The sequence below is a fragment of the Zootoca vivipara genome, chromosome 8 (genome assembly GCF_965207765.1).
Source record: "Zootoca vivipara chromosome 8, rZooViv2.hap1.1, whole genome shotgun sequence".
Taxonomy (NCBI): domain Eukaryota; kingdom Metazoa; phylum Chordata; class Lepidosauria; order Squamata; family Lacertidae; genus Zootoca; species Zootoca vivipara.
In genome coordinates this window covers 51,877,104-51,894,654 of record NC_142591.1, presented here as the reverse complement: position 1 = coordinate 51,894,654, position 17,551 = coordinate 51,877,104, and the positions used below count along the sequence as shown (strand labels likewise).

At 40.5% G+C, this 17,551-nt stretch overlaps 1 protein-coding gene across 1 annotated transcript; it reads right to left on the bottom strand.

Annotated features, from left to right (window-relative positions):
- Positions 1-3,871: 3,871 nt before the first annotated feature.
- Positions 3,872-17,285, bottom strand: UBXN2B (UBX domain protein 2B). The gene is made up of 8 exons (XM_035126017.3): positions 16,273-17,285; positions 13,716-13,819; positions 12,004-12,154; positions 10,317-10,403; positions 9,174-9,283; positions 7,355-7,492; positions 5,491-5,652; positions 3,872-5,314 (listed from the first exon to the last, which is right to left on the bottom strand). The coding sequence occupies exons 1-8, from the start codon at positions 16,423-16,425 to the stop codon at positions 5,152-5,154; spliced, it is 1,068 nt and encodes a 355-aa protein (XP_034981908.3). The 5' UTR covers positions 16,426-17,285; the 3' UTR covers positions 3,872-5,151.
- Positions 17,286-17,551: the final 266 nt, after the last annotated feature.

Here is a 17,551-nt window from a genome sequence, read left to right as displayed (position 1 = left end):
CCAAGGCACTGCTTCCGATTGGCTGCAGGAGCTTCCTGCAGCCAATCATAAGTCATGAAAGCTGCATTGGACATTTGGCTTCCAAAAAACGTTTGCAAACCAGAACATTCACTTCCGGGTTTGCAACGTTCGGGAGCCAATTTGTTCGACAACTGAGGCATTCGACTACCAAGGTACAGCTGTACATTTAACACCCTATCCACTATACCACCCTAACTCAGGCTCAAAATACACATGCTTTTAACCTGAATCTAAGCTTGCTGCTTAAGCCTCTGCAGCCCCTCTGCCTACGTGCTTTTATCCCAGATTTATTCACTTCTGGGATCAGACATGTGTGGCCTCAGGTGAGGAAGGCCCCATTGCTTTTTCTCCCAACTCTGCTTTCTATGTGCTTGGGGCAGATTCAAGTTTGAGCACAGAGACCTGCCACCGTGTCATGTGTAGTTTGAGCCTCAGGCTATCAACATCAGCTTTACAGAAGAACACATATTTTACAATATACCAGATAAGGTGTATTGCCAGTAGCTAGCTGATAAGCTGTCAGCCTTGAGTATAAACAGCCAGCCTTGAAAATATAGCCTTGACCAGCACTGGTCAAGGGCCTTCAGTACTCCAGGTATCTTTAATCACTTGTATAGTAAATGGAACCATCAATTATCCTTGAACCTTTGAACAACAGAAGTGATTTCCATTAAATAGATGCCCAGAAATATTACAGTACAAAACATATTCTGTTAAGACACAGAGATATAAGCAACACCTTACAGATATAAAAAGACCTTGATTATTGAGCCACACGTAGTTGCCAGGTGATTGAAACTGAGGAATTCCTAGAATGTAATGCTTACATTGTCAATTATTTGACTGAGAAACCAGATAGATGCCCATATTGAATTAATAAAGTTTTAATCTTAGCAATGGATGAAATTGGATCTGAAATGAAAAGAGCTACATCAACTGCAAACAAACTTTTATGTTGTACACCAGGCACGTCCAACTCCCAAGACACTGCAATCTACTCCCAATAGCGATCTACTCATTAAGGAGTGGGGGGTGCAAAGCCAAAGTTATTGACCTTTTTTGGGGGGGGAGCTTTTTTTACGAAGGGGCAGGGACATCACTCACCTAAAACAACGACACTGCTCCAGTGTGTTTGACCAAACTGTGGGAGGCAGTGGAAGACAGGAGTGCCTGGTGTGCTCTGGTCCATGAGGTCACGAAGGGTTGGACACGACTAAACGGCTAAACAACAACAAAAAATTCTACAATTTAGGAAGATATTTTGCTCTGTAGATAGTTTAACTGATGTAAGTTTTTTTTGTGTCAGATTAATTTGTAATGACTGGAGAATATAAAGATTGCTAAAATATTTTAAATTCCTCATGAATTTTCCTAGTATCAAAAGCATGTAATTCATCTGTGTTGTATCTTGCACCACACCAATGTGGTTCTCAGGATTATGAATTCAGCCGTTTCGCGGGTGGCCTTCTGGGTTAAACCACAGAGCCTAGGGCTTGCTGATCAGAAGGTCGGCAGTTCGAATCCCCCGATGGGGTGAGCTCCCGTTCTTCAGTCCAATCTCCTGCCCACCTAGCAGTTTGAAAGCACATCAAAGTGCAACTAGATAAATAGGTATTGCTCCGGCGAGAAGGTAAAAAGCGTTTCTGTGCACTACTCTGGTTCACTAGAAGTGGCTTAGTCATGCTGGCCACATGACCTGGAAGCTGTACGCCGGCTCCCTTGGCCAGTAAAGCAAGATGAGCGCCGCAACCCCAGAGTCGTCAGGGGTCCCTTTTAATAAAATCATGGAGGAGTGACATGCAGGAAATTATAAGCATTGCTCTCTCTCTCTCTCTCTCTCTCTCTCTCTCTCAAGTGCTATTTATTCCTGTGTATGCGCTTCATGTACAATCTTAAAGCACAAGCTTCAGTTCCTGGATATTTTTGAATTAGCATCCATAGAGTCAGACTTGCCATACATGATTTCCCATCATTAAATCCATACACTGGCTTTAAAGAGTTTCATGGTTAATAGGTGTTTGGCAGAGAGATGACCAGCTGACATAACTTCTCTTTTTTTTAAAAAAAATATTTTATTCCTTTAACATCACTCTCAACATTACAATACCAAACAATACAACTTTTAGCTCTGCTGAGCTTTCGACTTCCCTCCCTCCCTTCAACAGGTAGTCTATTTCAAATCCAATCACGCAATTTAAATCTTTAGCACTGTGACAGGAATAAGAAGTCACATTGACACAGCTGGGTCAAAGAGGCCCTTTGGACAGGGGAGAATGCTACAGAAAGTTAATTCTGTTTAATTTTTTATGCTCATTGCACTAACAATGGCTGCAGCCACCACTGTGGCTGCAGCCACCACTGTGTTCATCTGCATTAATAGTTTTGCAAGAGACTAAAGGTTGAAAACAGCCTCCAAGCTGGATGGCACCTTTTTATGTAGAGTGGCTTAAATCCAAGTAAAGCAGTACTGGTTAATCATGGGACCAATGCTACTAAACAATTCCTATCCCTGACTAACTGGTTTATCTGTTAATCTTCTCCAGGTTTAGCTCAGAAGAAATCATGAACACTAAATTCTGCAAGTTACAAATGATGTAATTTGGATGATTTCTAATTTTGGCATTTGACCAAAACAAGAAGCAAAACAAGAGGCATTATAATAATTGATAATGAAGATATTCTCTCATAATGAATTTAGCCAGAAATGCTTTAAGGCATATGATGTAGAGTTCTCTTTTGGTAAGCGAGAAAGGTAGGAAGTTAGACCTCAAGGGTTAGTTCAAGGTCAGCATCTCTTGAGAAGCTTGCTGGCTGCTAAACCAAGAAGACCACACTTATTTTTATTTAAACAAAATGAATACATTAATACAATATCTAGTGAATGACTTAGAAAAACAGGTTTTGTTTTGGTTAATCATGGAAAGCAAAAACTTTACTTTACCTGCACTGTCCTCCATCTCCAGCCTTCACCACAGTTTGGCTTGTAGTAGAAATGAAATGTTAAAGGTGCCTCTGTCCTGTCTGCTTTTAACTGTTTTGCATCCCTTTACAAAAGCTTCTTTCTCCTAACCTGCCTTAGAGTGGAGATGAAAATTTAAAGGGAAAGTTAAAGGGACTAATTCTCCAGTATGACTGGTTTTCACCGCTTTACTGTTTGAAAAGTTAACGAGCTTGTTGCTAACATTTTACAGGCCATGCCGACTCAAGTTAGCATGGGGCTTTAAAAAAATGTTTTAATATACCCCAATTGAAACAGATACTTTGTTAGTTAAGGAACCCCACTCAGACAAATTGATCTTCAGTTTCACCCCACAAGCAGCCATTTCAAAACATTGCTTTCTTTCCCTCTCCTAATCACATTACAGCACAAGCCTATAAGTGTCTACAGCTGGGCTGTATTCTAAGTAGCTCAGAAAGCCCCAAGGCTGGAATTTGAATAGCAAAAGGGAGAGGTGGTGGTTCTGCCCACCTTAGAAGCACCAGCAGGCTGAGGATGGACAGAAGAGGGAGTAAAATAGATCTTACTTGGTGATGTTAGGAGCAGCAGCAGCACAATGCCTCAGACCCCCACCCCACCCCCCACCCCCACAATATTGTCCCACGCTTTGACAGGTCCTGGGGCATGTAATCTTGGGCATGTACCCAGTTCATCTGAATGGGAACACTTGGGTTACAATGGGTTACACTCAAGCTCCAATGTCTTCATAAAGTTAACTTAAAACCCATTAGCTGTCTTGTGGTTCCACTTACCTGTTCCTCAGATTCACAGCAGGCACATACTCAGACACAGGCACATTTCCATTTTTTAAAAATAAAAATAAAATGAAATATGAAAAACATGTAGAAGCTCTATAGTTAAAACATTCTTTTTATTGATTACTACAGGAGAATTTGCGATTGGTTCAATCATGCAGACATTGGATTTACAAAATCTTCCCCCCAAGTTCTACTAAACCTTTTCAAATATTTGTTTGAAATGTTTGTAACTCTGAAATGTATATATATACATGTGTGAATTTCAAGGGGAGCTGCTATACAGATCAAAAGGAAAAAAACATGGTTGACCAACTCAAAATTAGTCAGAAAAAATATTTTTAGTTAAAAAACAAACCCCACATACCAATTTCGACATAAAACGCTTCTCTTAATGTATATCCCTTCTTCATTTCTGCTTTGAAAAACAGCAACAAGCTATCCTGGAAGTTCCATTTTTCATCATTCAAACAATACTGAGCATGAGATATATAGCTCAAGGTTCTCAAAAAAGACTACTTTTCTAAAAAGAGTCTCAGGATTCAAAATCAGTCAACTATTAACAATCTGAATAGAAATGATATTGGTCAAATTGTCTTTATGTTAAAACTTTAAGTTACTTTAAGCAACATATTGGCCAGATATTTGAATATGATAAGGTGCAAATTGGACTTTTATTTAAGCAAAAACAGTGCCGTCCCACCATACATTGTTGAATTCCCAGACATAAGAGCTGCGCAACAGGCCAAATATCTCACTAGCACTAGATTAAAGAATGTGTTTATATTATGCTAGACATGTGGAAGACAACCTATAAACAGAGTATTTTCAATATTTCATACGATGGGGCATACACATATCTCAGCTGATAAAATAGTGCAATCCTGTTACTGTCTATTCAGAGTATAATCCCAATGAGTTCAATGGGTTTACTCTCAAACAAAGGAGCATAGGACTGCAACCCTAAATTCTTAATGGCTATTAGCTGATGCAGCATAAAATTCTTCCACAGTTCAAGTCTTACCAGAAAAGAGGCCCTTTCTCTTTCTACAAAAATGGCTTCTGCACCCTTATAAATTACCCCCAACCCTCACCCCCACCCAATAGAAGAAGTACTTGAATTCACACCAGTTTATACAGGCTGTTTTGGAAGAATACAAAAATCAATTAAGATTTATTAGCAAATCTCTGAATTCCAATTCAGACAAATTATCACTGGAAGACAGAACAGTACTAAACTCCAATTGATCTATTAAAGTGGGAAACGGTTAGTTTCTCTCTGTCATTTCCCCCCCTTTCTCCTTGGAAGCATTTTTGAGGAACAGTATGGAACATTACCCATTCACAGAAGCAATATTGCACTGAAAGGCTCAAGATTTACTTTAGCTGCTGAAGAATCACAGTGTTCAGAATATCCGATTCTTGTAGTGTCAGGCTTTCATCTGTAAGCTCTTTGTGTGGAAATGTAGTCAGAAGCACAAAGTCAGTGGTGGCAAACAAAGGGCGAGACTGGATAATAAAGTTCCGAATATCTATAATCCTATTGACAAAAGTATAACAAGTATATTTTAGTCTTTGAATTAATACAATGTGCTCTGCACTTTAAAAACAAACCACTCATCAGCTCCGAATACTGGCAATAAGCTTCAGATGACAAGTTGTGATAATCTGGAACTAAGATCCGATGTTTCAGTACAGTTAAACAGTTAAACTTACCTATGGGTATGATTAAATCTTTGTATTAAACGACTTCCATCTGCTAGCCTAATCTGAATCTTAGTTGTTGGCACAGAGTCATCGATCAGAACCACAGCATCAAGGAAGGATTTTTCTTCTTCCTCTGGAGAAGATGGTGTACTGACAATCTCAGGTGTAAGGCTAAAATTAAGAAACAAGTGAAATAGCTGAAAGACAGTTGAAATGGCAATGTAAAAGACTTTATCTACGAGCCAACCAGTACCACTAAAATCAATGGGGCTTACTTGCAAATGAATGTGTCTACAAAGAGAGTGCAAGGCTGCCTTCTAAATATGCTCTCTTGCCTTCCTCAGTACCTCATACAATTCAACAGAACATTGTGCTCTTGTATTTGTTTAATACAAAGAAAAGGATTTGAATTGGATGTTAAAAACATTTCAGTCGCTTAAGGGACTGGTTATAAGTAAATCTACACTCACAAAATATAAAATAAAGTAAGAACATACGTTAACTGTCTTATTATGCCAAATCAGACCACTGGTCCATCTTCACACTGATAGGCAGCTGCTTTCTAGGGTTTCAAATCAGTAACCTTTGTCAGCAGTACCCCAAGATGCTGAGGATTGTACCGGGGGTGTCCTGGATGCAAAGCAGATGCTCTACCACCAGACCCGCAGCTAGGTGATCTTGCGCCCCTGGCAGAACCGTCCAAATTGCGCCCCCTAGCCATGGACAAATTAGCTCTTCTTTGCACCTCTCCACACTTCTAACATTGCATTTTGTAATTAAGCACAGTGCCAATTATTGTATATGTCAAAAAGCAGTAAGAAATCTCAACACTGAGAGAATACAGTCAAAAATAACATAGTGCTCTTGCGTATTTTGGACCAGTATATGTAAACTTCCAACAGCCATAAAAAGATGTCCAGACATGCCCTTCTGTAAACAGAAAAAAGGCTCTGTCTGTTAATGGAAGAACTACCATTCCAGCAGAGGGAAGGCAATTTTCATCAATTCCCTCTTCAGCTCCAAGAACTGTAGTGGTACCTTGGGTTACAAACACCTCAGGTTACAAACAGTTCGGGTTACAAACTCCGCTAACCCGGAAGTAGTACCTCGGGTTAAGAACTTTGCCCCAGGATGAGAAGAGAAATTGTGCAGTGGCAGCGTGAGGCCCCATTAGCTAAAGTAGTACCTCAGGTTAAGAACGGTTTCATCAGGTTAAGAACAGACCTCCGGAACAAATTAAGTTTGTAACCTGAGGTACCACTGTACTTGCAACTTAGTTCTAGAGGGTCCCCCAATCCTCTGGAACAGTTTCTCAAGACAAAGAAGAAACTGACAAAATAAATTCCTAGTCCCTTTCCTCCAGCAGAGTGTCCTTGAAGCAGCACTCTGCTCCAGAGAAATCTAGATTCAACCCAATATCCATAACCTGCCAGCCTTCAATAATAAAGGAAACCAGTTTAAAACAGCAGAGCAATTTAAATGTATTTCACTTAGCAATACCAGGCATATAATTATCATTAGCTTGGAGGGGAAAAGCTTCAAACGAGGAACAGCCCAATCTTATGCATGTTTACTCAGTCCCACTGAGCATCCTTAGTCGAATTGCTTTTACCAAACTCAAATGCTAAGATTAACTTAAAAAATTAAAACAAACTGTTGGAATGGGGTGGCAAGTGAGAAGCATATAGTCTGCATAGCATGCAGAAGACCTATAGCAGTGGTGGAGCACCAGCAGCCTGTAGGCCAGATGTGGCCAGCAGGGTCTACACATTCATCCTGCTTCCCCTTCTACTCAGCAAGGAATTGCTGTGTGGTTGGGCAGGGGGGAGATAATTGTATTTTTATAAACCAAGGATTTTGAAAAAAAATTAACCTTCCAAGTTTCTGGCCTTCTCCACTGAAAGCTTTGAATCTCAATCTCGGCCTTTCATATTCCTGCTCCTGGTGGTCTTCCATATCCAGATTAACTTGGCCTCCATGCACCAAACGTTGAAGTTCTGCAGGAATCTCTCTTAACAGCAGAAATAAAAGGAAAAATATCCAATTTAAGCAAGTTTATTGGTTTATGCAAGAGCATAAAGAGCAAGTGATGAAACTGAAAAGTATTCAGTTTTGTCTGGATCATGTCATTAAAATGTGAAATAATGATAATAGTTCAGATCCACTATGCTCTAATCTTCCCTACCATCCTCACATACATTCCACAATGCAGATAAAATGGCTTATTTAAGCTACTATCCTATACACACTTACCACAGAATAAGAACCAAAAAAGACTTATATTTCAGTAGACATGTATAGTATTGTGCTGTTAATCAGGCATACATAAGAAATGCTACAGGCAAAATTATGGTCAGGAAGGGGTGGGGGGTGAAAGGCAAAATTATATGTACTTCACTTGCTACATGTTGAAGCCACAGACTGAAAATAAAAGACTGCCTAGAAGGGTCATCACCATGTTACAGGGCTGTGTGTTCAAATCCTATTCAGTGGCTGAGGATGATACAGCCCCTAGTAACGGAAAATCCTTTTTGGTACATTTTTAATACAAAAAGTCCTATATCAAAACCAACCCTTTTCATAAAGCAACATATATAATAAACATGTTTCCCCACATGTCATTTATGGGATATATGGACTTCCCTGGTAATTGTGATCTATTACCTTGATCTGGAAACAGCTTGTTTTTGGTGCCTGCTGGTTGCAAACTACCATCCATTCCCTAAATATTTATCCTTTCTTTACCAAAATGGTCTATGGCAGCCTACATTCTATCATAAGTTAGAACAGTTCCCTTGACACTAACTGGACCAGTGCTCCAGATGCTAAACCCTCTGATCCTAAGACCAAACTCCCACTCTTAAAAAAATAAAACTCTTCTTTAAGCAGTTCAGCTGGAGATTTGGGGGGGGGGATTGCTCCCAGTTCCAGATGTAAACAGCCCAACAGAAACTTTTCACCAGAAGAGCTGGTTGTGCCAATACCTCTACAGGATGAGGATGCCATGTTGTGTTTTACAGCCTGGGCAACCTTGCAGGAACTGCATCCCAGTGGTGGGTGAGGCTGGAAAAAACAGATGCGGCTCTCACCTTTGTAGAGTAGGCTATATTGCAGCTAAGAGGCTTATCTCTTTATCCAAGTAAGCAAGATGCATTATCATAGTTCAAGGCCACATTTCAACCAGGAGAAAGCACTTGAGGAGGGCGAGGAATGGGGCTGGTATGGGACACGGCCTGGGGATGGAGACAGAGGCCTGGAGGACCATGTTCAGCCCCTGGGCTTGAGGTCTCCCAACCTCTGCCCTAGTGGATCCACAGCCTCCTATGCTCCGCCGGAGTCAATTACTACTAAAGCAAACTAGGCCACTATAAATTAAGATGCTCCTCTCCTCAATGGCAGACAAAATAGAAGCTGCAGCTCTATTTGAGACTTGGCTGCTGAAACAATATCTGAGCTTGGGTCTTATGATCTAGCCTGATTCCTGAAGCCTTGCCTAGGTAGTGCTAAGGCCATCACGTAAAACAGAAGACCACCTTGTGGAAAAGGGAGTGCTCCCAACCAAGCAGCATCTCTTTAATTGAACCTAGGACTTCTACTTAGCTACTGAGGCTTCTTGGATTTCCTCTCCAGCTGGTTTCTTCTACTGCACTGGAAGCAATGTGTTCCTATAGTCACAAATACCATAAACTTACCCTCTTTTAACAGACTCAAGAAACTCTGCATTCACTGGATCTGTGTACGATCTCAGCTCTCCATCATCTAAACTAAAACCGTTCCTCCACAGTTTAAGTAAAATTTGAACCTATGAATAAATCAGATGTACTTTGAAAATGTAAAAAAGTAACACCAGATGTCTGATCATTATATTCATCTTGGTTTGTTTTCCACTATTACTAAACATTCTATTCAGCTATAATAATAATATTGGGCGGCTTCCAACAAAATATTAAAATACAATAGTCCGTCAAACATTAAAAGCTTCCCTAAACAGGGCTGCCTTCAAAGAGTAGACCCATTAAAAGTAATGGACCCACGTGAGTTATGTCCATTAATTTAAATGTGTGTACTATGTGTAGAACTAACATTGGGTACAACCCATAGTCTAAAAGGAATGTGTTGCACTTGCCTTTGAATTTATGCTATCAGAATGTAATCAAAGACACATTAGCTCCAAGTCAGTGTCCAGAAGAGCTCTGCTGTGCCTCTGTAGCTCTTTATGAGCAAAGACTGCCTCACTCTCTTCACTGCAGGGGAATTCTCACATATGAATCCACACTGCCCTTATGGAACATCAACCAATAAGGAAGACAATGGGATTGCTAGTGCCAACCATGATGTGGTCAGGTAACACATGGTAATGTATTCTATTGCTCATTCAGAAGAAACCACAAATATGGCATGCTGTCTAGTTAGAGGGTATCACTTTGTATCTTTCACTCCATATACACTGGCTGAAGGGCTAAGATCTTATATTTTGGGCATATCACTTAAAGTGAAGCTTTTATTCGAATAGGAGCTCTGATCAATAAGAGAACCACCTTGATTCCTTTCCCCTAACTAGCTCTAAAACTCATTCTGAATCCCTAGTACAGAAATAATTACATTCCCTTTAAAACATTTGTTTCTGCATAACTGGAGTTCAAAACATTATTATTGTCAAATGAAACTTAAGGTTCTATAAAATTACCTAGGTACTATATATTGACGATATAAGGAACAAGCCATCAGGAACTTCTCTTGCAGTTGGGTATGTCATATGTTACACAGACAGGGTTCCTAAAGTTAATTATCTCTTGCATGTAACAGGAAATTATGTTCATCATATTTATACTTACATCGTGTCCAAACTGGTTTTCTCCATAGATATATTCAGAGCGCTTCAGAGTTGACTTCCCCAATCTGTATCCACCACCAGAAAATGACTAATAAAATATTAAAAATACAGGCCTGAGTTACAGAGCTGCAGTAACTACTTGTATTTATTTTAAACCAACTGACTACTAGCAATATTAACAGATCACTGTTTAGTTAAGTAAATACTTTGTAAAATATGCACCCTGCAGCTTAGAAAGAAAGCCTTCACAGGGGGGAAGATTTGGCAAAAGTCAATGACAACTGGTTTAATCTTTACACAATTAAGTAATAAACAACTCAAAACAACATTTTTATAGATAGTGACACTCTTCTCTTCTGGTGAGCAGAAAGTAATTTCCTATAGCACAGAAAAACTATAGTATAGAAAAACTCAAGCATGCCAAATGATGTTGTTTTGATCAACCAGTAAAACAGGATCTAAAAGCATAGTTTGAAGTGGGATGGCAAAGTATGCTCTGGCATGATGCTCAAATTGAAAAGCAAACCAGTGTCCCAGCTGTCACTCCACCTCCAGAGGTTCCTGTTCCACAGAGATAGGAGTAGATTTAAGAAGCGCTAAGCAGACAGAAAACAAAAATAAGACAAGCAGCTCTAAACTATGGCTTGTTTGTTGGATATCTGGAAATTAATAAATCACAGAATTGAATAGCAGAGTTGGAAGGGGCCCTGAGGATCATCTAACCCAACACTGCTGCAATGCAGGAGTAGGCAGCTGGCCCATAGGGGGAAATCGAACCCACAAAACCTGGTTTGAGTTATGGTTAGCATATAGCAGGCATCCCCAAACTTTGGCCCTCCAGATGTTTTGGACTACAATTCCCACCATCCCTGACCACTGGTCCTGTTAGCTAGGGATCATGGGAGTTGTAGGCCAAAACATCTGGAGGGTCGCAGTTCGGGGATGCCTGGCATATAGTATGGTGCAATGGATCAAGTCAGGCAAAGTATGAAAAGTAGTTGTCAGGGACATGTACCAGTGCACACTGTTTAAACATGAACCTGGGGGTGGTCACCAACTACCACATCCAGTGGCTTTCATTTTGTTCAATGTAATGAAATGGCTAATACAGTGGTACCTCTGGTTGCGTCCGCTTCAGGTTGCGTCTTTTCAAGTTAAGAATGCGGCACCCCTGGAAGTGTTTATTTCCAGGTTTCGCCCTGTGCCCTTCGCGCATGCGCAGAAGCGCTGCTCTGGTTGCGGACTTTTCGGGGTGCAAACGGCACCCCGGAGCGGATCATGTCCACAACCAGAGGTACCACTGTAGTTGCTAAGGTGATATTTACCATATCATGTGGGCTACTTTAGACTTTGTGTTCAATTGCAGGCAGTGTTTCCATACTATTTTCAGTGCAAAAGATACCTTTTCTTTTCACATGACCCTCTCCCATCACCTCCCAACATGTGACACTAGCATCTAGTGTTAATTGCTGTCAATTCCTGTCTGGCAGAAAAGCTGTTTAAAGCAGGCAAATATCATGTATTGGAGTACACTTTACCCACTGCCTCTCTTAATTCAGCTCATGTTTTGTAATGAAAGTATTAAAAATAAAAAATAAGGAATCAAGTGCTATAATTGTTAAATAAAAGCACGCTTGCATTAAAACAATTGTGCTTTTCCCATAAAAAAAATGATTGCATGTACTTACTTTAGCTTTATGCCAATCCCCCGATGCTCTTGATACTTCATCTAATGGGACTGCCCCATGTTCTTTTGCTTCTTTGAAAAGTTCAGCGACAATTTTATTGGATGCTATATTATTGGATGACCCAACAACACCTGAATCACCTGAATAAAATCTTTTTTTAAAAGAAAAAGAAAGAAAGCAAACAGCATTTATTGGTCATAAGTATTAAGAAATTTTCAAACAAAAGTACTGGTACATTAGTTTGTGCAGCGCCAGAAACAGCACTCTGTTTCAGATGGCAAAGTGGCTGGGCTGTCCCACCCTGCTTTCAACTGTAAGCTCTCTAGGTCAGGAACCTCCTTTGGGAGAAAGGGCAAGATAGACATTTAATAACTTCTACAAGTAAATATAGTTTATGATTTAGAAATTAAGTTTTTTATTTTTACATACAATATCTAATCCCTGAAGCTTTATAACGCCTTATATTGGAATTATTTTCACTTCATGTTGGAATCAATATTTTTGGAAGAGATGAGAACTCCAGTGTCTTTCAACACAAACAGACGCCAACAACCACATATCCTGTCAATATTTCCTACTAATGAAAAAGCATCATCATATAGAATCGAAGGAGTTGGAAGGGTGTCTTGCAGGGCACCCAGTCAAACTGAAGAGTAACGGCTCCCTGATGAAAGGTTACAGCATTTGGGACTTCTGTTTGGTTTTCAAGAAAAAAAGTCAAATAAGCCGGGGGTGGGCGGGCATAAAATTGTGCATGATTTACGAAAACTCAGCCATCCAATGAAGCTGAATGCTGGAAGATTCAGGAGAGACAAAAGAAAGTACTTCTTCACACAGCACAGTTAAACTGTGGAATTCACTCAAACAAGAGGTAGTGATGGCTGCCAACTTAGATGACGATTAGACTAATTTGTGGAGGCCCTCAAAGCCATTATACTTCCACTGTCTCTTCTCATGTTAGCTTATGATATTAACCCCACGTTCAATGTGAGAGGATCCGCAACAATTGAGGATGACAACTATTATTACAGCTGGTGATGATGACAACAATAAAAAAAGACAAGAAAAGTTCAAGGGGAAAAGGAACATAAAAACTTAAACACATTATTTATGAATATTATAAATCAATTAAATGCTTATTTTATGGTAACTTTTGTTATCCTTGTCATCACTCATACTTCTTTCTGGTTTTCGCAAGCTTCTGAAGAAGTCAGCCAAGAAATATTCATTTAAACTTCCATTAATTTTGCACCGCCAATCTTAAATTTTGTTAATTTGAAAATAAATTTGTGATATCCAACCTCTGTAGAGTTCATAGGTTGTGACAGTCAAATCTAAGTTAGAAGACTCTTGCTATAATAAATAAAGGAATAGCATGCAAATGCTGTACAAGAACCAGTCTACAACAAATTTTATATTATAATCACCTTGCCCCAGGGTTGCTCATCAACCTTCATGAATTTCAGTAGAGCTTATGTAGCTCTACACTGCCATCCAATGCACGTTTTCTTGGAAGAAAGTACCTCTGTGCACAATGGAATTTACTCCCATACAAGTGTACATAGGATTGCGTCTTCAGTAATACAGGAATAGGCTCCTCTACATTTTTAAAATAATATTTGCATTTTTGAAATGCACACTTATAGGAACTATCACAGTTAATTTGAATTGTTTGACAGTGTCATATAAAATTAATAAAAGCCCTTCTTTACCTTTGCACTGGTAATGTTGGATGACTGGTCACTCTAGCTGTTGGTTTATCAGAATGAGATGGTTGTCTTTTCATTTCATCTTCATACAATCCAGCCAATGCCAGCTATACCAAACATCAGATGTTTTAGTCAATGTCTACAGACCCAAAAAACCAACTACATGTTTGTATTCAACATGTAGTTCTCTTTTAAAAGAGAGATGACTAATTCATACGGGTCAAACATGCAGATCATTGGGCAGGCATGGTTATGAGTACTGTACTATTGTTTTTTAAAAATAAGCTTCAACCCCCCCAAAACACTTGTTGAAAGAACAGCTGTTTGCCAAGTAAAAATCACTAATGTCACAAAAGAGCAACACTTGTTAGCACAACAATTAATAATATTTCTTCATGTCAGCGATAAAGCCTTTCCTTATATGACTGTATATATGCTGCCGAAGCGAGCACATTCCTTATATGACTGAACATGATTTTACTTTCAGAATAAAAAAGTATAGTAAGGATAATGTAGTAACTGAAGAACAAGCATGTGCTTAAGACACAATGACCTGGCTCACATATTACATAAAACCAGTTTTAATTAAATATAATTGAAAGAGAAGCATGCTGGTGCATGGTGCTTCTTTCCACTCCTGCTGACCACAAGTGTGGTGCTGTCTAAAGTTGGGCTTATGGTTTGTTTTCAGCATAGTTTGTTTTAAACTATGGTTTAACATGACAAGCAAATTAGGCCAACTTCTACTGACTTCTAGACCAGGAATTGGGGACTACAGCTCTCATCTTCCATGACCATTGGCTATGCTGGCTGGGGCCAATGGTCCAACAATATCTGAGGGCCACAGGTTCTTGCTGTAGACACAGTGGATGTTAATGCTGTGTCTAAGCAATTATTCTAGAATATATACTGAAGTCCAAGCAAGAGGCAGAAATGTTATGAGCTTTGCTATACAGTGGTACCTCGGTTTATGAACACAATTGGTTCCAGAAGTCTGTTCATAAACTGAAGCGAACTTTCCCATTGAAAGTAATGGAAAGTGAATTAATCCGTTCCAGATGGGTCCGCGGCGTTCGTAAACCGAAAATTCGTAAACCGAGGTGTTCATAAACTGAGGTTCCACTGTATAGAATCATAGAATTGTAGTTGGGAGGGACCCCAAGGGTAATCTAGTCCAACCCCCTGCAATGCAGGAATCTTTCACCTAATGTGGGGCTCGAATCCACATCCCTGAGATTAAGAGTCTCATGGTCTACCAACTGAGCTATCCCAGCTCACAAACTAGGCAATTATCAAAATACTTTTTTATTTAAAGTCTATGAAGATTAACTTCATGATTCTAAAAGTACACAGATATGTCCCTGATGTGTTTTTGCACGTGTATTTTTTTTTGCCCCCTTTGTTGTTTTCAATGAATGGTGGATGTGGGTTTGCACTTGGCAAAGATGTGAGAGTAAAAAAGCCGCATGTAATTGACATAATAGATCTTATTAATATCAATACAAATGGCCCAAAGAATAAGAAGCAAAAATTAAACGAAGAAAAATGCTGCTATATGGTTTGTTTCTACACTGAAAACCTAAAGTATTATAGTTCAATTTTGTTTCCCTGAGTATTGATGTTTCACTGCAATGGATTTTTAAAATCTGGATTAGAAACAACAAACATTTATATGAAGAGAGCCAGGTGCCATTTCAATAACAAGCTGCTTCAGGGTTAGGGGACAAAATTTAGGGCAAGAACATGTTTTTCATAAACATTTTAATGCTTTATAGAACTGTGAAGCCACAAATAATATATCAGAGTTTGAGACTTTAGATAAGAGATTCTGACATCAACGGGCAACTCTATATGGCTACCTTGATTTATTTCGAAAAATCGTTCCTGGTGCCTGACCTGGTGTGCAAAAAAAGCACACCCAAACTTGAATTGCTGGGGCAAATATCCCCAGCCAAAACCATATGCACCATATGGATATGCACCAAAACCATATGCACCTGGGAGCAAGCCCCACTGAGCTCAGCGACGCTTACTTTCGAAACGGCATGCAGAGGAATGCACTGCCAGAGCAGTTTCCCCATGCGATTTCATTACACTAGGGAGTGATGAGGAAACGACATTTCCAGCTCTTAACCTATATTTAACAGTCACCCCCGGTACAACCAGTTTGGCAACACGGCGAGATCGGCGGAGGCTTTTACCTAAGGCAAGGCGTGTCGCCATCAGTTGCGAGGAAAAGAAGGTGCGGGAGCAGCTCACGGCTGTTCCCAATAAATAATGCCTGGTTGCTCTAAACTCTCCCAGAAAGCGAAAGCTCCCAGCTTGCTTTCTTACACAAGCCTGGAGCATAGCTGCCAAGTTTTCCCTTTTCTCGCGAGGAAGCCTATTCAGCATAATGGAAAATCCCTTTAAAAAAGGGATAACTTGGCAGCTATGGCCTGGAGGGCCATTCTGGGAAACCTCCACCGTCGCCGCGAGGGATTACGAGGCGGAGCGACTCCCAGGAAGGGGAGGCGACACCGACGGCTCTCTCTCTCTCTCGCCCGCCCCACTCCCGTACCTGCAGGTCCCTGACGGTAGGGGGCCGTCCGCTTCCACGGGGCCCTTTCTCCCGCCGCATCGCGCTCGTGCCGGGTCCCGTATCCTCGTCCTCGGCCTTCTCTTGCTCCTGCTCCTGCTCCTGCTGCCCGGCGCTCGCCCCGCCGTCCGCCATCTTCAGCGGCCAAGGAGCCTCTCCCAGGAGCCCGAGCTCTGCGCTACGGAGGGGCTCGGGCAGGTGGGCGGGACCATGGAGGAGCACTTCCGGCAGCGCGTGTAGCTATGGCAACGAGATCTCAGGAGCTGGACCACTTCTCCGGGCGCCCCTCGCTAAGCCTCGAACTCTGGCCCCATTCCGTTCCGTATGCGCGTGCGCAGTCTGCATTCGTTGCCCCGTCCCTCTCCATCGGGTCAGGTGGTGTGGCGTGGTGCCAAAAAAAGGGGGGGTGCAGCGGCCAATCTTACTTCCGGTTAAGCGATAATGATACAGTAATTATTATTCTTTCGCCCCATAACCTCGATCTGCGAAACTGGCACTGCTGCAGGTGCCACAGAATATTCGTTTTGCACTTGTAAGAAATTGATTTTTTAGTGTGACGGCGCCCATGCTTTAGAATTCCCTGATTATTGACGTCCGGCAGGTGCCGTCACTGTATTCGGTGCCTGCTGAAAATATTTTTGTCTAGGCAAGTCTATTCAGACATACAGAATGTTGACAGGTGCTATAAACTGGTTTGCTGATCGTTGATTTTAATTATTTTTGCAAACTTTTATATTGTTGTTTTTAACTGTTTTTATCTGTTTTTTTAATTCTGGTTTTTTTTTTTGGTTTTTTGTAAACTGCTATCATTTCTCTCCAATACAATTATCTTGCATCTATCTTTTTTTAAAACCCTTTTTACAGAGAAACAGTTTGCCACTAGGTGGTGCTGAAATAGCACTTGAATGGCTGAAGGCTTTGGCCCATTTTACTTTTTCCTTTACCATGTTTGTTTTTCCTATGGCTCATTGAAAATAAGAATACATATTTGCCAAATCAAATTCTTGGTGGTTCAATACCAGAAAGGCTGCTTCAGAATTATACACCATGTTGGTTTTGACTGTCTTACTATAGATGTTGTTAGTACTCACTGAAAAACTTCAGATAAGCACCCAACAGGTTATGGAGGCTTCCGTTCCTAAAATAAATTGATATTTTACTGCTATGTTGGACTGCAAGGGACACATTGCAAAGGGGAAATGGCATGTTTCACAGAGAGGCATTTAACTATTGGGACACAGAAATCCAGAGGAAATTGGCC